Here is a 25781-nt window from a genome sequence, read left to right as displayed (position 1 = left end):
AGCTGCTATAAAAATTAATGTTAAAATCATTGTTAAAGTTTACAAAGTGTTTAAACTTAAAATGGTTTATCACATTATTTAATGCTACTTTGGCACACAACACACTTTATCAAGATAAAACACAGAATTGCAAAGCAGGTTGGGGGAAAATAGCAGACGGAAGACGGCTGGGCAGGAAGGAATCTTTTTTGAACCATGTGAATTTATGATCTAGTCTATAAATTTAAATCTACAAAATTCAATCAATGGAAGTCCATAAGAAGACCAAGTTGTCAAATTATTTGTAGGGGTTTAGTGGAATGACAGATGACCTCTTCCTCTTTATCTTCTTGGTATAAGTTTGTATGAATAATTTAAAGGTTTTCAAAGCTTTAATTTTTCTCAAGTAGCAAGTAATCGGTAGCATATCTATAATGCAGCTGTTTATATACAGAGTCAATCCTTACCCAAAGGGCTAGGCACATGTATAGAGAAAGAATGTATGAATGTGTTAGATGTCAACACTGCGTGAATCCTTGTGTCTAAATACAAGCTGAACCAAATTACTGACACAATTCAAAGAAAAACACTGAAAAGCACAATTTAAATTTAATTAATGACTTTACCATCAAATTATGCATAACTAAGCTTCCGCAGCTTAACTTTGTAATTCCTACCTACCAGCACCTCCAATTCACTATATTCGGATTAGCAGACATAACAAAGTTGCAAGGCTCAAATATGTATGGACCCCAGGCCTCAATGTGTCCTCTCTCTTCTCATCTCTCATGGCCACGATGCACACTTACTAAAATTTAATTAATGGTACAATGAATCAAACTGTTATCTAGATTTTGAAATGAGTGAATGCAACTTCTGTACTAAATTGACAATGCAAATTTATAACACTTGAAATACTGTATTTCCTGAATTCATATACTGAAAATAATGGCTTATGTGCATGTTTTACCTATAGCATTTTGAATATAAAGACTTCATATAAAATATCTCTTTTAAACTCTAAGAAGTGAACATTTTTAGGTTCTTCAAAATTTGTTTTACACATATGAAAAGTGGGCTAACCTTTAAAGCTCCTGGAGATTAAAAAATACTACATGTTTTCAAAATGTCCACTTTTCATTTAAGTGAACCAAGAACATTTAAGCTTAAACTGGTCTATAACTATATCCTAAAAGTTATTTCCACCCTCTACCACTAATGACCCACTCTAAACGGGAAGAAAATTACTTATATTCTTAACCTTTTTATCCTCAAATATAACTTCTAAAACATTCTAATTTTAGCTATACTTAGCATTCTTCAGATCTACTTAACACCACATTCCTGGCCGTCATCTCAAAAGGCAGCCCTCGATTCTCCGAACCCCTGACGCTCACAGACCAGGAGGAAGGGTTCAGGAGGAGGCTTGGTGTTCCTCCCACTGTTTGTCAGCCCACTTTCTACAGTCTTTACTCGGTCTCCCTGACTCCCGATTTCCATCATTCGATACCTCGTTCTTCGGGCATGCACGTATTAAACGCTCGACCACAGGGATTTCAGCACTCTGTCGAACCACCTCTCTTTCCATGCTGTCCCATACATCATCCTCAATGAATTCAGCTCCTATTTCTCTGGGGACCCTTAGGTCATCCAGTGTGGGCACTCACCAAATTCCCTTCTCCCATCTTAAAATTTCTTCACTCCTGATATTTTATACAAGTGTCTCTTCATGTTCACCTAGGTTCCATATCGGCAATCGCTCTATTAATTAACCCCTCTCTGGCATTTGCCTTTGCTCTACCTGTTTCCTCCAAATAATCAGCTCAGGTAACCCTCATTCTTTATCCAAAACAAACAATTTAAAGACTGAAAATTCACACTTTCCCCAAATCTTGTATCTCTCTCAAATTGACATCCTCTTTCTCTATATCAACTCTGAAAGGAGGATGCGTGGGTGGCTCAGTGAGTCGAGCATCCGACTCTTGATTTCAGCTCAGGTCATGATCCCAGAGTCGTGAGATCGATCCCTGTGTCAGGCTCCACGCTGAGTGTCAAGCCTGCTGGAGATGCTTGCTCTCTCTCTCTATGCCCCTCTCCCCTGTTGATGTGCACGCTCTCTTGCTCTCTCTCTTAAAAAAACAAAAACAAAAAAACCAAAAAAAAACAAAAAACAACTCCCAAAGGTAAGCCTCCACTCCTTACCTCATAGGAATCTGTTATTATGAGGCTGATTTCTTCACGGTCATTTCCTACTATTTTCTTAGTCCCATCTTGGATCACTTTTTGTCGCCATTTTGAAAATTCTCTGCCTGTCACAGGACCCAATCTCTAAAGGTTTTCTCCTATCCTTACTGGCTATCTTGTTTCTTCTTGTCCTTAAAGGTAGGCATACCTCAAAAATCTGATCTTAGAGAGCCCCTCTTTGTCAATCCTCTGTTATTTATAGTAGTTTAGTTATCAATCTTAAACATTAACTCCAAAACCTGTGTCTCTCAATATGACTTCATTCCCAACTCCCAATCCAGAATCTCCAATACTTGGCTGTACATTTCTAGCCAAAAACTTTAGAAGCATTTAAAACACACCATACCCAAAAACCGAAGCTTTCATATTCTTCCAACCTCTTGTTATTTCTATTAATGATATTCACTATTTTCTCCAGCACCTGAACCCAAAACCTCTTCTAATACCACCACCACTATTGTTTATTGAACTCTTACCACGTTCTTTGCTTTGTTCTAAGTATTTTCATAAATATAATTTAGTACTCAGGAAGTGGGTATTATTGGTAACACCATTCTATAGATGAGGTCAGGTCACACATCTTACAAGTAATGGCACTAAATTTCATCCTGGTGCTCCAACTCCAGAGTTTACACTCAACCACTGATACAATCCTGCCATCTTCTTCCTGCTAGACTAAAGCCAAGAATCTGAGAGACAGTAGTGATATATACACAGGGTTATAGAAAAAAAAGGTAAGGAAACCCCAGCAGTACAAGAAAGGTCTAGGCAGCAGAGTAAAGGCAGAGATTGGTAGGTGTATCAACCACCTGGCATATGCACACAATACACAAACACAACCCCCCCCCACACACACACAGAGAGTACACACAAAATGAAAGGCAAACCGGAGGTTAAGTTCATTTAGAATATACATTTTAGATTCTTACGCATCTATTCAGATGCCAGAGTCCAGATTTTGACTGTGAAATACCTCTCCAAATACCAGCTCCAATTTTCTGTGGCTATTCTGGTTCAGCCACCTTCTAAATTTTGCAATAGCCAACTGATTAGCAGCCTCTGATTTATCTATTCTCCAATCTATTTTTATACCACTCTGTGATTAATTTTACAAACTCTAAGATTAATCACACTGACAATTCAAAATGCTAAATGGTTTCCCAGTGCCTACCTAAATAAGAAAATTTATCACACATTGTAATTCCGTAACAACATAAAAAAAATCTGGGAAGTTTTACATATTTTCTAACATCTAGACCAACTTAGATGATATAATTATTTGATATTTCCAGGTTTGATAGCAGCCACCTGAAATGCAATTCAGATCAGGTACACCTTGAGGTCTCCTATACATTTAGATTCGTGGATGGCCTGTTTAAATTTTGTATTTCATCTTCAAGCAGTGATGTTCATTGAAAACTGCCGGCTTCCAATTGAAAATTGCAAATTCATTAGCACACACCTAGATATAATTTAGTTACCTGCACCTTGTGGTTTCATCACCTTTATCAAACTTAATTATAATTTTTGTTTCCCCTCCCTCTCCTTTTTCCTTGAAAAGAGCTTTAAAAGAGATATATTGATTTTACTGGCATTTTCACACAGTCAAGTGTTTGAGATCGTCAGCGCAAATGGTTTACTGTTTACTACCTCACAAATTTAGATTTCCATCTTTACTAACCCCTCTTTCCTACTTGTTATTATCTTAACAATCTTTATTTGTATTTCTCCACTGACCCAAAGTTATTTAAAGTAACTGGTTTTAAATTTCCAAATGGTTGATTTAGTTAAACTTTGTAAAAACATCTCTAGCTCTATTGAAGTATAATCAAGGAATGGGGTTTATATAATTCTACTTGGAGAGGAGATTTTCTTTGTAGTTGGCCTAATGAATTATTAATCTTTTGTAACTGTTTTGTGGATGACAAAAAAAGATACATTTTATGGGCTAATTTTTAATATATTATTCAAGTCATCTATAGCTCTTATTTTGTACCTTCTTGATCCTCAAGTAGATTAAAGATTCCTATTATCACTCCTTTACTGTCAATTTTTTCTTCATTTCTGCCAGCGTATGCTTACTACATTTGATGTTATGCTTAGCACATAAGAGTTCATACCGCTCTGTCTTCACTGTGGAGCGCTCCCTGTGTTAATACAAAATGACATACTTGATCTAGTTTTATACATCTTGTTGTAAATGCACTGATAATGATATTCTGTCATCTGCTTTTGAAATTTACATTTGCCTGCTGTATGTTTAATAGACCACTTATTTTTCTAACCTGAATTGTTTGATGTAAGCCCCTTGTATGTGATTAATCTCTTAAAAAACAGAAACTTAAAAGTATTGGTTATACACACCTTTCAAACCTAGAATACTGTCATAGTGCTTCCAGGTCAGAACACCACCTGGATACCAGAACACAAGATATGCAATGTTTTGCTCATATTCTGTGCATTGGGACCTTCAGATCATTTTCTCTAAGATGAATTCATAATCTAGATTCCTCAGTTAAAAAAGTAATTTTAGGGGCGCCTGGGTGGCTCAGTCGGTTAAGCAGCTGACTTCGGCTCAGGTCATGATCTCGCGGTCCGTGAATTCGAGCCTCGCGTCGGGCTCTGTGCTGACAGCTCAGAGCCTGGATCCTGTTTCAGATTCTGTGTCTCCCTCTCTCTGTGACCCTCCCCCGTTCATGCTCTGTCTCAAAAATAAATAAACGTTAAAAAAAAAAAGTAATTTTATACCCCAGTAAACGTTTCACTAGCACTTCTAAACTAAGAAATAATGTTGATGCTTTAAAATAATAGTGCTTGCTTGAAGCTTGAAAATCTGTTTCACAATGTTTCAACAAAGGAAGAAATCTAGCTCCTAGGAATGACTATTATTACAGTGACAACATCTAACAGTAGTTACTGTATATTAAACTAAGTGCCAGACATTTTACATAGCTCCCTAACACTACCACAACTGTATAAGACAGACACTATCACCTCTGTTTCAAGGATAAGAAAACAATCCCAGTACACATAATTATCCTGTCCAAAACTAGGACCTGAACCTAAATGTGACTTTGATTCTAGAGCTTTACACTCCAGTGTCCTGGGTTTCATTAATAAGTACACAAACTAACAAGGTAATATGAAAGAGGTCACCACCTCTTAGAACACAGTTTTTCCCATCTATGAAGAATCTCCAAAGTTTAGAGTAGAACAGTGCTTCGTTCTGGGAAACTTGATTGTAAGTAACGTATTAAAAGTAGTGATGCATGAACCACAGAATCCTTGAGAATAATACGAAGCAGACAACTGATATTGTTCTCTCTGCACAGCATCCTTTCCCCTTTGGGAAGCTATCATTACCCCTATGGTTTCGGGGAAGTCAGGTGGACTGTCTTCCTCAGCTTTAGATAAATGTCCCAAGCATCTGGCCAGAATGTTTGGTTCGGGGATGCATACATGCCCTAATCTAGGTAAATCAGCAGCCAATCTAGGAATTTCTGCTCATATTATAGCTCTCTTCCCATTGTAGTTATTAAAGTAAACCTTGCTATTATTGCAGAGAGCCTGCCTAAAAATAAAGCATATACAGAGGAAAGGAGAGAGTTGAGAGAAAGAGACATTCTGGACACCTGTTAAGCATCTATGTCCAGGCCAGAGCTTTTATGGTAATATAATCCCATATAAATGCCTCCTTGGTTTAAGCTTTGTTAAGCTGGGCTTATGGCAGGAAACTGAAAGCATGCTAATATAGCTTTTTTTTTTTTTTTTAAGTTTCTATTTCTACTTTGGGGTTCAAAACAATAAAGAAGAATACTTTGCACAGAAGACAGTAATGTAGAAAGAATACTGTATTTGGGGTGCCTGGGTGGCTCAGTTGGTTAAGCATCTTACTGTTGATTTTGGCTAGGTCACGATCTCACAGTTCATGAGATCGTGCCCCACATCAGGCTCTGTGCTGACAGCGCGAAGCCTGCTTGGGATTCTCGCTCTCCCTTGCTCTCTCACTCTCTGCCCCTCCCCCACCCACGTTTGTGTGCACTCTCTCTAAATAAACAAACATTTTTTTAAGAAGAAAGAAAAAAAGAATACTGGATTTGAGATTAGGAGGTATAGTTTTGAGTCATTACACAGGCAGATGAAATGACCTAGGACAGACTGATTTCTACAGATCTACTTGATCATTTATATCACAACAGGTCTTAACTAAGTCATTGCTAGAGTTCTTCAGTGTATAAAGAGCTTATAATTTTATGAATATATAGACTGTATAACAGGCTTAAATATCATGCATAAAAGGAACACAGTTTAGCCCAGAAGAATTAATGTGTTAGAAAAAATAAGAATGTTACATTAGGAGTTTGTTTTGTTTTGTTTTACTGAAAATGAGGAGAATTGCAGTGTATTTTAAATGAGGAGAAAATGAGAAAATTTTATTAGGTTATCATATGGGGAAAGTTAGTAACTAATTAGAAAAAAAACTAACCTGATTATATGATGAGGACATAAAAAATTCAGTCCTCAGAGAAACTAGAAAATTTCCTCTTCTTGGGATCACTTAGAATAAAGTTAATATTTATTATTTCTTGAGAGTTTAAGTCTTCAGTACATAAGCTAATGAAGTCACATACAAAGATCATTAAAGGAACTTTATCTCTAATAACAGCTTTGAAAGCAACACAAAAAAGAACTCTGAAGCTCAACACAAAAAAGAACTCAACACAAAAAAGAACCTTTCCTAAGGTTTTTTTTTTTTTTTTTTTTTTTTTTTTTTTTATTTTTGGGACAGAGAGAGACAGAGCATGAACGGGGGAAGGGCAGAGAGAGAGGGAGACACAGAATCGGAAACAGGCTCCAGGCTCCGAGCCATCAGCCCAGAGCCCGACGCGGGGCTCGAACTCCCGGACCGCGAGATCGTGACCTGGCTGAAGTCGGACGCTCAACCGACTGCGCCACCCAGGCGCCCCTCCTAAGGTTTAATCCAAGCAAATAATGATCAATGCTTACTTTACCTGCCACCATTCTAGAAGTGGGGAAGGCAAGGGAGAGAGGAGTGGCAGAAATTCTGGGTACATCTGTCATATAACAAAAGTTTGCTTCTTTGATTTCCGAAATTTAGGGAATCTTTCCCAAATACATCCTTACCAGCATTAGCAGGACGCTTTAGCTCTTTACTCACAGTTTATAATACACACTGTGAGCTGACTCGGATTCAGATTCATAAGAGTAAGTGCGGGCTGGGAGGCACAGGACTAGATGGGGGCCAAGCCTGCAGATGCTCAGGCGAGCCGGGGGCGGGGGGGGGGGGGGTGGGGGGGTGGGGGGGTGGGGGGAGGATCACTGGCAGCTTGTTTTAGCATAATCTGCCACATACTCCTAAAGTGACAGGATCAAATATGCAGAGGAATGACCTTTAGGGAAGTGTAACCCAGTTGCCTTCTTACAAATTAGCCCATGAAAGAAGGACCCTTCTTTCCCTCCAGCGGTTATCCTGTTCTCAGAAAACATTTTTCTTCAGAGGACGTTATCAGTTGTACTTTGACTTCTCTGCAACAGTCAAAGCCCGGAGTGTTATTTGGGCAGTACTAACACAGCGGCACATTTTATGGTCGCCTGGCACCCACCCACCGCTGTGCCATCGAATCTGCCCCAAGTCTGCTGAGAAAATGGCAAGATGGCCCCCGATTATTTTGGGAGTGTCTCTGCCAAGTCCACAAATTCTTCACTAAAACATGACACCTGGCTCTTCTTTCTCCAAAACAAGGGAGAGTAGGAGTAGGGGGATGGAGGGAAGGGAGGGGGAAAAAGAGGAGGCGAAGGAGGGGGAAGGGGGGGAGAAAGAGGAGGAGGAGGAGAAACAATACGCTCGCCTGTACACGTCACCAGAACACAATCTTCTTCAGCTTCTTAATGCTTCTCTACAAGTGAAATTAAGGATATAAACAAAGTAACACTAAAGATAATGTTTTAATAAAAGTAATCCTATATAAACTGAAAAGCTGGTAACAAATATATGTACCTCTTGTAATAATGGATCACAATTTTAAAACTGCGCATCTACGGAGAGTTTGTCAAATCTCTCTTCACCTCTACAGAGAAAGAGAACTGACGCTATTGATCAGATGATGAGGACTAAAAGGAAATACTGCAAGAAGGTAAATTTTTAGCAGATGTTTCAAGAATAAAACCACTTTGGATGATCAACTCTGTTTATTACAAGACACTTCCCCAGAAGAACCCCACGGTTGTATAACAATAGCTTTACCATGTTCAGCTCAGCTCAGCTCATTTCTTACGACGAAATCATATTCATTAAAGGTTAAAAATATATTATTTCGCTAGGACTGCAACCAATAGGTAAGCATGTGATATATTATTGGAAAGTTTTTAGACAAATTTCAAAGATTTAAAGGCAGCTGGCAGCATTATATCTATAAGACCAACAACTTCAAGCTGCCTTTTTTCTACTTGAGCCAGGGGCCACTCAATGCCCAAACATCAGCAAAAATGGGTATGAACTGATGAGCCTTGTCAAAATAGGCCTATTTCAACAGCATTACATGACCTTTCAGGAGAGCTGGTTGCTGTACAGAGATTAATTCTGAACAGTCTCAAAATTCTTTTGCAGTTCTGGGACAGTAGAGAAAAAAAGTTCAACAATGTGTCAGGAGACTCAACTTTTACTCTGAATGCTATTATTTTTTTTTTAATGTTTATTTATTTTTGAGAGAGAGAGAGAGAGAGAGAGAGAGAGAGAGAGAGAGAGTCAGAGCATGAGCAGGGGAGGGGCAGAGGGAGGGGGGGACACAGAATCCAAAGCAGGCTCCAGGATCCGAGGTGTCAGCACAGAGCCCGACGTGGGGCTCAAACTCACAAACCACGAGATCATGACCTGAGCCGAGGTCGGACGCTAACCAACTGAGCCACTCAGGCACCCCTATCATTAACTGTTTGAATCACCTTTAATCAAAGCACTTCATCGTTCTGGGAAATCAGTTTTATCGTTTTTGAAATAGGAAAAAATCCTACCAAAAAAAATTCATAATCTTATGCCCACAATCTTTATCCCTTTAATCTAGCTTTCTAATGCTATTTCAACATAAGATGCAAATGGAACCATTTGTAAAATACAACTTCATCAACAGCATCTGCTCATAAATTTTTTTTTGCCTTTTTAAAGATACACAGAAATAAAGGTAAGAGCACATTAGCATACTTCTTTAGACCCTGTGACTAATTCACCCAAAAAAGGTCTGTATACATTAATTAATCATGAACTAATAAGCACAACAGATCTTGATGATTTGACTCCAAGATGCTAAAAGTGATCAATTTTGGCTAAATTACTTAACTCTGAGTCTTGATATAATGTCACAGCCAAACATAACAATTTTACGGAGTACACAGAACTCCATCCTCTGTTAGCCCGCTTCCTCCTCCTGGGGGAGATCCTAACCTCGAAGAGGATAAAGAAAGCAGTGTGCCTGTAGCGGTTCTGCTGATGCTGTGGGGACTATCGCATTCTAGGACATACCGCTTTTTATTTTCATAAGCACTTCTCTCGTGACCTTTCCACCCTGGCCCCTATTTCACAATAATATCCCACGGGCCTTGCCATTTTACCAAATCTCTACAGAAAAACAGAATTGAGAATATTTGTCAGATTGTGAGGACTAAAATATCTTTCCAAAGACAAATTAAAACCTGTCCTTTTTGTTCACGAAGACTTCTTTCTCTTGGATCTAAGTTAAACTGTTTGAGTGTCCTTGGGTTATACTTTTATCCCAGAATATGATGGGACAGACTATCCCAAGTACTTCTTACATGGCTGGTTCTCACTATCGGAAGCATTTAGCCAACTCTCCTGAAGAAGCCCTACATCAGACCAGGTACATATGTATATGCGTATGGGTGAGTGTGGAGAGGAGGGAGAGAAGCGGGAGGGAAAGAGACACTGGGTGAGAGCACCACTTGATTAGGAAAGGCTAGACAGACTATTACCAAAAAACCTTAAGTACTCCCACCTCAAAATCCCGACGGTTATGAATGTCAAACAAACAAGGAAGTCGCAGATGAACGTGGCAAAGGCAAATACTTTGGAAATGGTCAAACACGTTTGGAGCTCGCAACAGAAAATAATACCGTTGCAGTATCTCTAGTGACCAATTTTACCCAATCAAAAAAAACTGACCTCTTTTTCTAAAACTACGAAGCAGGGCATGAAAAGACTGGAAATACCACTTCCATTCAGTATAGGATGATGACACCTCCCTTTAGCCAGCTACTAGTTTTCATCAAATACACGCATGCTAACACAACCAAAGAATAATTTATTTTGGAATCCTCTTTGGAAACTTCAGGGGACATTAACATTTTCAAAATGAAGTTTCCTTGCCCCAAAAACACTGCTGAAGAAATCGCAGTGTTCCACAGACAGACAGTACCCCTGAATGCCTGGCAAGACATCTGGTTTCGTTGCTCTGGTAAAGACAGAGCTCTGCATGTCACCGTGACTCACCGCCCTGCTCACGGCCGTGCACTGGGGTGCAAGACTCTACCGTCAATCCCGAGAGAAATCTTATCTATTGTTGTGAAAGTGCTCTACTGCTCCATGAATGCCAAGCCTTGAATCACAGCCTGAGCAAGAGGATCTGTCACGAAAAGTCTACTGTTGTGAAAATTGCCAAATTCAGGAGAGCCAAGACTTTCAATCGAGGGCTTCCCGAGAGGTTTTGTCAAGAAGTGGGAGCAATTATGAAATGCTTTGCTACACATAAACTCACTGGTTTCAGAAGACAAATTCCATAGTCAAAAATTTTAACTGCTGTTAACTAGATAAAATACAAACTCATTTACACAGTCTAACTCTCCAACCTTAAAACTAAAATGTGAAGTCATAATCCTTTCCTTCCCTAACATAGCGTTATGCCAAGATCTTGCCAAAAATGATCACATTAACTAAAGGCAAAGAAAATGAGGTAACACGAATTTATCTGGAGAGAATTCTTATTTTTTGACACAAGCCTACTTTCATCTGAGAAAAGAATCTAACGGATTCCATCTACTCTCTCACTCTTTAGTGAGACAGGGTTTTAAGTAATTGTTTTCAACAAAAACAAAGTCAAAATTGATCGGATATCAGAGATCACATAAAAGTTGTCAGGCAGGGGCACCTGGGTGGCTCAGTCGGTTGGGCGTCTGACCTCAGCTCAGGTCATGATCTCACTCCTGGTGAGTTCGAGCCCCCCGTCGGGCTCTGTGCTGACAGCTCGGAGCTCAGAGCCTGGAGCCTGCTTCAGACTCTGCCTCTGTCTTTCTGCCCCTCTCCTGCTTGCTCTCTGTACCCCCCCCCACTTCAAAATATAAACATTAGGAAAAAAATTGTTTTAAGTTGTCAAGTAAAAGATGATGACATAGTTTTAACGTATTATTTAAAATCTAAATAACAGCAGCCCTTTCATTAAAACTTACTATTGAACAGAATTAAGCCTTAGTTTTGTTTCATTTGTTACCACTTGATCTACTCATCATTCTCAAGTAGTGAGTGGTCACTGCTTTTTGCATTTAAAAAAGGGACATAATTCTTATGAAGATTCCTTTTCTTTTCCACGTTAAGAAAAATTTCAGTGCAATTAAAAACTATAAGCAAAATTTTATGTTCATGCATATCATGAACATTTTTAGGGAGAGACCATTTATAGCTTTCATCATATTTTTGGAAGGTATGTAACATAAACACTTAGAGAGCCACTAGCTTAAATCTAGTGCTCTGGCTCCCTATTATACAGCTTTTCTATTTTCATTTTAAATTCTTTTTACTGGACTTCTTTCCCACAACCAAAATGCCTACTGCTCATCAACCCTTTCTCAACTCCTACCACTACTTCTGCAACTGTACTTTGACTTGACCTGTTTCTCTATGGTCTTCTTCCCATGCATTCTCTTTTTCCTGGGCTGCCCTGCACTTATTTGCTTCAGTGTAGAACAATTTATTTCTACATTTTTCATCAGTAAAAGCAACAATTTCCCTCCAGATGAAAGAGTGAGCCAAAGTAAAGAGCGCAGGCCCTCTGCCCTCCACTCCAAGACTCAGGCCACTGCTCTCATCCCAGGTATGTGCAACATACAGAAGTGTAAGGCACTGCCGTAATCACATTCACCAAAATCAAGCACTAATATAAGATTCAAATTTATAAACGAGGAGAGTAAACAGTACTCTGACATCCTCAGATGTAAATAAAAAGTCACAAAGACAAATAAAACAAGAAATGAGGAAGGAGAAAATAAACCAGCAATCAATGCAACTACCTGGCTAAAATGATGGAAATGATCACTTATGTTTCTGTTTGGAAGCTGAATTAAAAAGAAATCAGCTTAAACTGGAAGAGAGCCTTCCTGATCGTAAACATTACTAAAACTAGAAAAAAATCTTCACATAAAGTTTGATGGAATGGGTTTTTCTCTCTCTCACTGGAGCATCTTGGGTTTTTCCTTCTCAGAGACGCAGAACTGTACAAAATCTCTTTGTAAGAAATATAAACATATTTTATCACACTTGCCACCCAAAGAAATGAATCCCTTGAAAATCACTGTGAAAGCTCTCCCAAGAGTTTGTGTTTTCCTCTCAAACATGCTACACAGATTAAGTGTGCCACTGATTTTCAACAGTCTTTTAATCTTCTGAATAAGAGAAGAACCTTTGACTAATCTTAATCATAACTGTATTTATGAACATTCATATTAAAGAATGGTTTTCATGTACTGTAAAACTAGGTAATGGCATCCAAGTTATTATCCAAAGACATTTTATTCTGAGGCAACGTTCAGAAGTATCAACTTACTTTTGATCAATGTACTGCTTTGTAAGGATTTTATCACACCAAATACCCAATACACTTACTAGCATGATATGATAATGCTTAGCATCAACAGAAAAACTGCAAGAATCCGTCATTTGCTCATACGACAGCTAAGGCAGTAACTGATTTCAGTGTTCAGAATAAAGAAACGAGGGCTACCAACCAACTTTTTAAAAACCTGTTTTCCAATAAATTCTCAGATCCAGGAAGAAGAAAGAAAGAACATCAAATATAACTTAATATAATGTATTACCTTTTTGTCTCTGGTCCTTACTTCCCCATAGAAATCTAGGGCCTCTTGTGCCTTTAAAAATTTGCCCCGATGCAATAAATATGCACAAATCATTACACCAGTTCGTCCCTTTCCAGCTTTACAGTGAATTGCTGCAACATGATTGTCATCTTCACTGAGCCATTGGTCAAGATCTTCACAAAAGGGTTTGATAAGTTCCAGCTGCGGTGGGTTATGGTCTTCAAAAGGATACTGTGCAACTGTGTAAAAAGATCACCTCAGAATGAGAAAAGAGGCCTTCCTGAATTGCTTCTTAAAAGTAGGTTAACTTCAGAAACGTTGCATATAAGCTTAACAGATGTTTAGAAGGAAAACTAAACTCCAGAGAAAAATACTCGTCTGATGATTTTCCAATTTTTGAACAGAAAACAGTCTCTCATTAATTTTTAAACCTATGCACTAGACAGAGAGGCCGATTATTTCCCCCCATGACGAAGAGGACACTGCTCTGGAGAGCAAGCACAAGTCACAACGTGTCAGAGGGAGAGGAGGACCCGGAATGTCACACAGGTTTCCTGTCAGGGCTCTCAATGCATTTTCTGACAAAACGAGTAATAACGCTTATACTATTACATCATCACAAATATACATTCCAAAGAAAGTATCAATTACCAATAAATCAACACTGGAAAGGACTGCAATTTGCAATGCATATAATAAAAATGCAAAGTGTGCTATTTAAAGATGGCCTTGCAGGGGCACCTGGGTGGCTCAGTCGGTTAGGCGGCCGACTTCGGCTCAGGTCATGATCTCACGGTTCGTGGGTTCGAGCCCCACGTTGTACTCTGTTCTGTTCTGACAGCTCGGAGCCTGGAGCCTGTTTCAGATTCTGTGTCTCCCTCTCTCTCTGACCCTCCCTCACTCATGCTCTGTCTCTCTCTCTGTCTCAAAAATAAATAAACATTAAAAAAAATAATAATAAAATAAAGATGGCCTTGCGAATGTTAGTGATGTACATACTACATGGGATTTTAAAGGCATTTACAAAAGAAACTGAAAAAAAGCCGCTTATAAAAAGGTGTACAATTGTAGTAAAGTTTATCAAATGAAATTTCAGGTCTTTTCGTATGGGTTATAAAAACCCAAAATTTCTCTGCTCCCTATAGTCAGAGTTGAGAGTTCTTTTTTAACTTGCCTAGAAATAGGATTTTAAACACATCCCTATTAAATTCTGTCTTACTGGTCTCTGCCTCGGGTCCACTCGACTAAGATCCTTAAAAATCCTGATTGAATCCAGAGGAGATAATGATCTCTGTGTCATCTAAATATGTGAAAAGTATGCCTTCTAATTTCAGTCAAGTCATTAATAATGTGGAACAGGATTTGATCAGTTAAGTCCTCCCGTATGTCAGGTGAGCTCTTCTGGAAGACACGACTTCCATTACAAGGAGTCATCAGAACAGCTTTCACCTGGCCATCGGTCTGGCTGTACTATCATTCCATCTTCATCTTCCCAGTGGCACCCAAAAACATCCAGGAGAATCCGTTAAACATCTATTTAAAGCTAGACGAACCTTGACCAAAACACGCTTTGCCTAGTAAGCAGCAGCCTAAGTCATGAAAAAGAAAAATTCTTCGTGAATATGTCCTGGCTTCACAGCCATTAGTGCTTCTGAATTCTCCAACCAGCTGTCTGAAAGTCCATTCTAGATTTTCAGCAGGGATCCCGGCGTCTACCTTCTCCTGACTATCACGGCAGGACCTGCCAAGCCTCTCCACTCTCCAGGTCTCTCGTGGCCCAAGGGGTTCCACAAACACAGAGGAAGCTCTATGTAGACTTGGAGACAGGATTCACTACACCTGGAGAAGAACTCACTTAAAGCAGCTCCCTGCTCTCATCTGTCAGGTTCCTCTTGTCCGTATTTGTCATATCTTTTCCCCCCTTTTAGGTTACGTTCAACAGAATTATTAAGTTGATCTGCTTTCTTCCTATAATCTATAATCTCTCACTATTACACCAAATGTCTCCAGCAGTAGGTCTACCCCTCTCTTTACTGTATTGTTAGTCTAGGGATTTCTCCAAATTCTTAGTCTACTCTGGGATTAGTCTTCCTACTAGTTTAGTACCGGCAGGTTTATAGGATACTTGCTTCCCAAAACACAACAGCAAAATTAAATTTGTTTTGCAAATTTTTTAAGACCATCTTTAAGATAAATATTTATCTCACTTAATAATGAGATTATTCATCACTGCTATGACAGTAAGATTTAGTCTACTGGTTTTAAGTTATATAACATAATACATTACTCTGCAGTTAATACCTACCTCTGCAGTTAAATTTGGCGGTATCATAATGTCTTTCAGCACACCTAAAAGAAAAGTTTAAATGTGATCTAAAGTTATCTTTTACACTTGTGAAAAAAAATACAGTAGCAAACATTTTTCTGAACTTTTATAATGGACCACACATCATGCTGTTTTGTATTAACTATTTCTTTCAATCCTAGAAATTCTATGAAGTAGGTACTGATATTACCCCAATATTTTACAATTAAGGAAACCAAAGCTTAGAAATGTTAAGTGTATGCAATTATAGCTTATACACTTGCTTACAAAACATGTGATGCCACTAATATGCAACATTGCCAATTCAGCCGCATCTCTACCTTCAAATTTCCTGGATGGACATTTTGCATGCTAATGGAATCTATTTTTGATTTCACAAGTATATAGAAACAACTAGTTTCAATATTATCCTTACCTCAGAGTTGCACATACATACTGTTCTCAAACTATTAGTTAAAAAGATAAATTTTTTAAATAGTAAAATTATAAGGGCAAAGAAAACGTAACGGAAGAAAGTGAATGATGCTAATCTACTAAAAAACAACAGTTAACTAAAAATTTTTTTAAGTCAGACCTTTCTCTCTTTAGAAAAGCCAAAGGTCATCTTTTTCAATAATCTCTCAGGTTACAAGTTTTAATTAAAGTCTCAGAGTCATGAAGGAATAATAAGTAAAATAAATATAGAATAGTAAAATGTTGACCTAGCACTACTTAGAGCATGCTAAAGCTGTCTTTTTAACAGTAGTGACATGTTTATCATCACGCACTGACTTACTTATGATTAACAGACTGTATTTATAAACCTTTAAGAGGCTCCAAAAGGGACCCTATACTTTAGTTTGTGGTCAGCAGCATCGTGGTAACTACAACAGCAGTTATAACCAAACCAAATTTTTTTAAAAAATCATATAAAACAAAAACTTAGCATTTTAAAACAAATAAGGGCCTATAATCCCTTAATCTCCAATTCCAAAACCCCCAAATTTGGAAACATCTAACACTTTCTGTTAAATATACAGCAAACTCAATTGTAGCAGAACCTGACCTGAGTTAATGATACTGTATGCCCTCTTTAATTAATGCCCTTGGAGTGAAGAGTCAAACACTTCATGTTATGTACTGCTCCAGGTATCATGTAATACAAAGTATCTGCTTTCATGGTACCCTTCTGCAAAACGAAAAATTCTGAATCCCAAAACACAACTGGCCCCAAGAGTTTCAAATACGTGACTGAAGACATGTATCTTACATTTAAGAAATCCTATAAGTATCTGTATAGTTCCTCTAAACAGTTTTAAATCCAAATCCACATTAAAGTGAACTGATTATCAACAAATTAGAATCCAGTAGTTTCTAATTCGTCAGACCTGAAATAAATCAGCTTTCATACTACTGCTTAAAATAAAACTTTTCCCCTTTTTTGTATAATTTAGTATATTGAGTTTCGCTCAAAAAAATTATTTAGCTATGACATATGCACATATATGTATCCTTACTAAATAATTTCATACTCACTCATAAAAAACGTGACAGGTACGAGGAAGACTGACCAAGAAAAAAGTCACATTTTATACTTTCTTTAGTACAGGTTAAAGAACAGGTCTGGTAAATAGTGAAGAATCCATAATGGAATATTTTATAAGGAATCATGCAAAGACAGGATTTAGGTGCAGGGACAAGGAACAACCTAGGAAACAATTCTAAGAAGCTGGTCTCATGGCAGCACAACCTTAGTTCGCTAAAATTCCCGTGCTTTTTCAGGAGCTCAAATGTTTGGTTCAACAAACACTGCTGAAGAACTACCTTCATAAACTGATTCTCAAACGTTACCGTTAAGAGGAAGAAGTGGAAATAATGAGCTACTACATGTCTACCAGATGCGCACACCTTCCAAAGGAGTCTCCGAGCTTTTTAATTCATAGTCACAGCCATATAATCTCCAATTTATATATGAGAAAGCAAAGATTTAGAAGAGCATCGAAAAACTTGCCCCAAACCACAACGTGCAAATCAAAGACCCAGGATTTAAGCACAATACTTGTGATTACAAGTCAAACTCCTTCCAGCACCGTGCCATAGGAATAAGAAAAAATAGAGAACGGTTTTAAAAACAAAAGCAGTAACACATTTTACTCAAAGTCAGCCTTCCTATAAAAGTGATATTTGGCACAAAAGATAGAACCAACAAAGAGTGATCATGAAAAAATGAAAAAGTTATGAAAATCTCTGCAGGTATGGACGAGGCGTATGTGAGAACATATACTGGGACCCGTAGTGATGAAAGTGATCTGCAGGAGGGTTGCTAGGGTAAGAATGAGGACTCTCTTCTTAATCACAACCTTCTCTAATAACTGCATGCACATCACACACGCACGCACACACACACATGAAGCTCCTCATAGCTTTTGTGTGTTATGTTAGTTGATAAGACAAGTTTCTCAACAAACCAAAATTGAAGATACATAAATGGAAAATGGGATTTGACTAAGACAAGTATTAGGTAAATCTGACCATTTATACTTTCTTATAATTAAAATTAAATTAAAAGATACCATTTTTTAAAAATCTTCACTTTATGTAGGCTTATATGAGACAAGAGAGATGAAGAACCTTAGTTTTTAATGAAGCAGTAGACAGAATGTGAAGAAAGAGATAAGATTACTAGGAAAAACTTCCAGAGAAGTGAGATTTGAAGAATCAGCTAGGCATGTAGATCTCTTCTGTAACTCTCTTCAACAAAGCTATCCCTGTTTTACAAAAGAAAACTTGAGATAATTAACAACAGCTAAAGATTTACCACAAAATGATGGAGAGCTGTATGTCAAACAGTGTACACAGTGAAATACAGCAACCTTTTCAAAAATTAGTATCCAGTGAACATTTAAGCTCCTCAAAGGCAAGAACTATATTATGCCTTCATTCCCTACCTGCCCCCTTCACCTCCTACACCCACCCACATACCTGCTATAATAGAGGAACATACAAGAATGAAATACACACACTTGCACAAAACAAACTCATTTCCTAAGTATCATTATACCCAAATTTGATTAATGATACGAGGCAAAATTTTGTTCCTTCTTAACTTACTGAATGCTTGATAATATAGAGATATAAACAGGTACGATCATTTAAAAAGTCCACATTACAAACCGTTCTTCACCCACATGCCGTAATTGCCATAAAAAGTTTAATATGCCATTAATATACATATGTCTAGAGTAAATATTTTAAGATCTTTCCATTTATATATGTTCGCAAAAACATACATCACAAGTAATTAACATCCCCAAAATAAAAGAAATAAAAGAGAAACATCTGCTGCTAGCCAGACTCACTTACCCAGAGCCAGAAATATAAACAGGTAGAAAGAAGGTGTAGAATGAAAAGTGACATCAGAAATCACAACATGCTACAAGTTGGTAGTTCTAGAAACTTCTGAAGTGAAATTTGGGGAGATTAAAACAAACAAATGACGACAACAACAACAAACCAGAAAGGAAAATACTGGCATAAATAGTGGATGGTCTGCTACCATATGTACCTGTGTGACCTTGTTCAACTCACTTAACTTCTCTAGGCCTCAGATTCCCCATCTGTAAAATGAGAAGGTTGGACTAAATGATCTCTTTCAGGTACTTTCCAGTTCTGAAAAGTCTATGATTCCATTACACGGAGTGGGGAAGGGGAATTGAAATACATATACCAAAAGCTACTCTCCACTGATAACGAGAGTTCATTAACTGTGGGATCCAATGTTTAGAAATACAAAAACAAACAGGCAGCCAAGTCCCCAGACGAGCTCCTGAAAGCCACCTTTAACCAAAATAACGCCAAGTGATCCACAGTACTGACAGTGCAAGCCTAGGTCCTAAACTCTGGAAGCAGGAAGCCACTGAATACAGGAATGAAAAGAATTTCCTTCCCTTTCTTTGGATATAATGTTGAACTCAAATAAATTTTTGAAAAAGGCAGAATATGTCTTTGGTATCTTTCTCCCTTCCATCTGGAATTCTAAATGCCTTATCTTGAGAGTCTAAACCCGAAGTAACTCAGTGGACTGAAGCTTTTGACAGTTCTTGTCCTGTGTGTGTGTGCGCGCGCGCACGCTTTTTTTTTAAACTTAGCTTCTGAGTCTAGTTATTCAAAAAATATAAAACGCTTTATGGTTTTTATTTTCCTACATGGAAACACTATGGCATCTGCAACAAGGCTTGTTACAGGAGGTTAATCAGTACAAGAGGAAAATATATGCACAGATCATTTGTAAGCTGGGGCCCACGAAAACTTAAGTCTCTACAGCACATTTACTTTCTTTCACCTTGTTATCTATTACCGCCACACCCGCCCCCCCCCAACACCTACCATAATCTGACCGTAATGGATTATCTGCCATATTCTAAACACTATTATGCCAACAAGGTCCTTATGTGCCCCTCTCTCTGCCTGCAATGCCATTTCCCTAACCTGAGGCCTGCAGGACAGGCCCCATGGATTCTTTCACCCCAGCCCAAACATGCCTTTCTTTATGAAAACTTTCCTATGGAGTACAATTACTATTTCCACTGTTGCCCACACAGCTCTCTTCTACACAACAGTCACCTCTTTTGTAATAGTTTGTCCACCTATCACATTAGACTATCAACTACCAGAGACCGAAACTCTATCTTATTCACCTCTGAACCACCACCCAGTTTTACAATGCCTAATGTGGCAAGCACTGCATAAACGTTTGCTTCTTTGTGAATCTGAGGAAATTAGTGAAAAGTTACAAAGAGAAACAATAATGGTGTCTACTTCACTCTCAGGTCTTCTGAGGTCTTATCAGAACAGAAAGATCACTAAATTAAAGATAGAAAAGCAAATCTCACAAGCTGGCAAGGCAGACATCCTTTTTGGTGAAGATTTAAATGCCTATGGAAGGTAGAAAAGAATCTTGCTCTCACATTTGATTAACAAATTTTACAAAAATTGTGACAGTGAATTAGTAAACGTAACTTCAGATTAAAAATTTTTGTTGCATAATTTACAGACATCACATAGGAAAAATAAAAACCAGGTAGGAAAATAACATATTTTATATGCCATTTTTAAAACGGTAGGAAATGGTCAATATTTTGGAAAGGAATAATAGTCTTCAAGGGCAAAAGTGATAAAATATTTTCTTCCCATTTTTTTGTTTTTTCCCCTTTTTACATCCTTACTCACAAAGTCAAAAAGAAAAACAAAAGGTTAAAGAGAAGACGAGCTAGCTGTACAAAGTGGGCAATCCTTACATCCTGCCCGAGACAAGAGAAACCACCCAACTCAACAGTTGTAGGTAACTTATTTATGGTACCTACGAGCTAGAGATTACCCTAATAGCTGTTTCAATCAAATGACCTTAAAGACACAGAATAAACAAAATTACACCCACTCTGAAGCATCCCTCCATGGAAGATGTTATTAATGCTTTAACAGAAAAGCTCTGCTGTAAATTACGCTTCAAGTTACCGCATGGTTATTGGCTCAAAGATGGGCTGGATTCCAAGTCACTTAAAGCAGATCAAGTAATGTGAATGTGTGCCAACACTGTTTTGACCTCATCACTACACTTTCTGAGTGACCTAACAATGCTCTTAATCAGACATCTTGGACTAATTGTTTTAGGAACACAATTCTGTTAAAATATATCTTTAACTCTACCTGATTCTAACAAGGAAATAATTTTCACTTAATAGTTATTTTAGATGATATTTGCAAGCATACAAATAAAAAACATACTTACAGATTGTATATCTTGTAATGGTTTTTATGCTTTGAATCCAAAAACCTTAAAACAAAACAAACAAACAAAAAGCCACCATTAACAAAAATAAGCTAACATTTGAAATTACATTTATACTATTGAGAATACCTAAAGGAGAGATTCCATTTTTCCTAATCTCAAATACCATTTAAGAAAAATAAATAAATTCCAGTAAATATTCTCTTCATGGATTTCAACTGGTAATCAGGTTACTCGTAAATAATTATTACATTACACAGGTTTATACAATCTGAAGTAACGATAGAGCTTGTCACAGAATAAATACTGTCAATAACCTGTCTCCAGTCTAGGATTAGGAGGTCAAAGCATTAAGAAATACGTCATTTAAAAGGCAGCATTAGCATTTAGCTCAAGTTCACCTAGCTCATGCAGATGTGCAAGAAAGTCACATGCAATCAAGCAACCTGAAAAACAACCCTGAAAATTCAGCCATCATTTTCTTTCAAACTAAAAACTTTTGATATTTGAAAGATACAAGTACTAACCAATAAGTCCATGCAAAGTTTTTAAAGTATGTTCACATATATATTCTCAGTTGACACTCACAAACATCTGAGAGAGAGAGAGCTCATTCACATTTCACAAATGCAGAAAGTAGATATCAAAGAAATTACACAACTTGCCCAAGGTTATACTGCTAGTGTAAGTCAAAGAATCCAGACCAAAGCCCTCTCCCTCCAGTTAAGAAACTGAACAACAATTACAGCCAACAAAAGCACTTACCACATTCATTTATCACATTGAAATACTTTATGCATATAAATTTGTTTACTCTTATAAGGTAGGTAACAGACGAGTTAGAAAAGTATAAGGCTGAGGATGTTTCGGGATAAATAGAAAAGACAAATGGAAAACAAAAGAGGAGATTTTAAAACATCTTAAAGCCCAAAAGTTTCAACATATGAATAGAAGTTCCAGAGAAAAGAAAACAAAAGGAGAAGAAATGCAAGATATAATTCAAGAAAAATACCCCAAACTGAAGGAGTTTCCAAAATGAAAGGATACAATGAGTATTCAGCAAAAATGATGAAAACAGACCCAAATAAAGGCATACATAGCTTACTGAAATTTCTGAATACTGACAAGAAGAACCTAAGACCCTAGAAGCTGCCCAAGAGGAAACAGGTTTCATAAAAATAATCTGGAATCAGAATTACATCACCGTTTTTAATGGTAACACTAGCAGCTACAAAACAATTGCAGAAAACCTTCGGACTTTGAGGGAAAATTATTCCCAGCCTAGAATTCCATACCAAAAGAGACTATAAATCAAGTGTGAATATAGAATAAAGATATTTTTAAATAAGAGAAGTCTCAAGTAATTTTTCTGCCCGCATAGTCTGTCTCAGGAAGTTACTAGAAGATATGTTCCACCAAAAGAAGAGTGGGAAACCATGAAAGATGACAATTCCAGGAACTGAAGAATCCAACTCATGAGAAGGGAAAAGAGAATTTCCAGAATGTTGGTGAAGAAAGTCTAGTTAACAACTAACCCAGATTAGGGTACATCAGAAGGCTCCTGAAGAAGATAAAATTGACATAATGTCAAATATGCTTGAACATGTTGAGAGATTTACACAGTTCAGGGATAAGAACATAGAAACTAAAGTTGAAAGAGAGAGAGAGAGAGAGAGAGAGAGAGAGAATTAGAACTCCAGGGAAAACAAAATGTTCCAGAAAAAAAGTTACACTACTTAACTGTAAATGGTGTTTATCTAGTCATAATCACATAAAAACCAAAATTGATATAACCAAAATCACAATTTAACAAGCAAAAGAAGGGCTGAAAGTATGTGTGTGGTTGGGATGGAGGGGGAAAGAGTTCATAAACTTGGATGTGAAAAATCATGTCACTCAGTAATACAAGCAGTACACAAGTAACTTTGTCACTAATTAAAATGATATATTTTTATGTCACACTACAGTTGTTGCAAATGTCAAAATATTATTATTTATAACCAACACTTAAAAATTAAGTCATTAGACTATAAGTAGATTTTATTTAGTGTGTTAACTATAATACATCAAGTATTAGGTTTTGAATATTTTCTGATTAGAATCAAAACTAACACAATAATGGCTCTCTATTGACATTCCTATACCAACAAAACATTTTCTCATGGATTTAGTATGACAAGATGGGTTCCTCTTATTTCTGCAGAGTCAGGCCCTCTTTCTCTAAACCACTCAACAGTTTCTAGACCAGGCTCTTTCCTTGCATGGCCAGTGCTTCATCGAGGGCTCAGGTCACTAGTATTTATTTTGAATGGTATGCTTTCCTGTGTTCATTCCTTGATACCCATTCCTATCAATGTTACCTTTAATTTATTTAAGAGTATGGAGAGGGGCGCCTGGGTGGCGCAGTCGGTTAAGCGTCCGACTTCAGCCAGGTCACGATCTCGCGGTCCGGGAGTTCGAGCCCCGCGTCGGGCTCTGGGCTGATGGCTCAGAGCCTGGAGCCTGTTTCCGATTCTGTGTCTCCCTCTCTCTCTGCCCCTCCCCCGTTCACACTCTGTCTCTCTCTGTCCCAAAAATAAATAAACGTTGGAAAAAAAAAAATTTTATAAAAAAAAAAAAAAAGTATGGAGAGAACACGTATTATATACTTGAAACTGTGCTTATTTCCCTGGGATAAAATTATTTATGAACTATGGCTCCTGCCATCAAACTAATAATGGAGTAACTGAATCAATTAGAATAAGGGTTATCTGTGAGAAACAGAAAAAAGGCGAGGGGGGGGTGCGGAGGTGGAGTTCATAAACAAATATGCTACTGAATATATTAAATACACTATTTTCTCACATATTCCAGGATTAGCAGTCTACAGCTGGTAAGGTAGATGTTTCATAAAGGACTGGATAAAAGGATTTCATAAAAGGAATGTTCCATCATTTGTTTGGCCAATATGAGAGGCAGCCGCAAGATCCAAGATGGTGTGCCATATTTGTAGCAGTAACAGACTGGAGAAGAGAAAGAAGAACAGGTCCCTCCTTTAAGAAATCATCACTCAACTTAAAACAACAGATCTTAGGTTGTCACATTATCATATCTAGCCAAAGGGGGAGCTGGAATTATTATGGGCACTCTGGGAAAACATGTACACAGCAAACAAGCAAGTGTTCTACTAATGAAGGAGAAGAAAAAGATGATCACTGATTTTCTCTATGGCTGTTCTCTAATTTATCTCTAATCTTTATTTTCTACTGCAAACCAAAAACAAATGACCAACATGGCAGGCATATTCATAATCCTAACTTAAAATCACTCTAAGAAGGGGTCCACAAGCAGAAGGAAACAAAAATAACTACTTTTTGGTTCTGGTGGTGGTTGTTAATAAACCTGTAGAACAATATTTGATTCTAATATTGCACATGTTCTTTTCTTTAAATATTTAAGGTGTGTGTCACTTTTTATGATACATCACTTTAACCTACTTCTTCAACTAATCAAGGAAGCACCGATTCTATGACGACTTCTACTGAACTTGAATACACTACAGAAAAAAGTGTTATGTCTCTTGTCTCTTGTTCCATCTTTATCTTCTCCATGCCTGTACCTTTCTCAGTTTGTACTTTTTCTTTAAACTGAGGCAACATTTACATACAGTGAAACAAACAGATCTTAGGTGTACAATTCTACGAGTTTTGTAACAACCATCTCAATCAAGATATAGAATGCTTCCACCACCCCAGAAAATTCCCTCATGCCCATTTACAGTCAAACCCCAGCAAGCTCCCAGGCAGCTACTAGTACCACAGATTAATTTGTCCTTGTTCTTGAACATCATATAAATGTAATCACATGATACATAGTCTTTTGCAACTGGCTTCTTTCATCTAATCTAATGTTTTACAGACTGATTTATGTTACCTATATCGACAGTTCATTCCTTTCATTCTCAGTATGATCCCATCGTGTGACTACACCACCATTTATTTATTCATTCTCCTTTGATGGATATTTAGGACGTTTACAGTTTGGGGTTATTATGAGTAAGTACATAAACATTCTTGTGCAAGAATTTTGGGGACACATGCTTTTCGTTCCTCGCATAAATAAATAATAATTAGAAGTAGAGCTGCTGGGTCATAAGGTAGACAGGGTAGACAGGTGTATGTTTGACTTATAAACTACTAAACGGTTTTCCAAAACAGTTATACCATTTTACAATCCCATCTGCATTTTAAAAGAGTTCCAGTTGCTCCAAAGTCTCATCAACATCTGGTGCTGTTTTAATCACGGTCTTTCTAATGTATATAAAATGGTATCTTACGGTGGTTTTAAATTTCCTTCTCCTCATGACTAGTGACG

The 25781-nt window shown here is 37.5% G+C and overlaps 1 protein-coding gene across 1 annotated transcript in view; it reads right to left on the bottom strand.

The window, feature by feature from the left end:
• Positions 1–25781, bottom strand: part of PTEN (phosphatase and tensin homolog) — a 92872-nt gene that overhangs the window by 16220 nt on the left and 50871 nt on the right. Inside the window, exons 3-4 of the mRNA XM_047088577.1 lie at positions 15641–15684; positions 13336–13574 (exon numbers count right to left, since the gene is read on the bottom strand). Of these exons, the coding sequence (XP_046944533.1) occupies positions 13336–13574; positions 15641–15684 (283 nt within the window). The remainder of the gene's footprint in view (positions 1–13335; positions 13575–15640; positions 15685–25781) is intronic.

The sequence above is a fragment of the Lynx rufus genome, unplaced genomic scaffold (genome assembly GCF_022079265.1).
Source record: "Lynx rufus isolate CCGP_SWC_20201006 ecotype Redwood Valley unplaced genomic scaffold, mLynRuf1.p SCAF_25, whole genome shotgun sequence".
NCBI lineage: Eukaryota > Metazoa > Chordata > Mammalia > Carnivora > Felidae > Lynx > Lynx rufus.
This window is presented reverse-complemented; position numbering and strand designations above follow the sequence as displayed.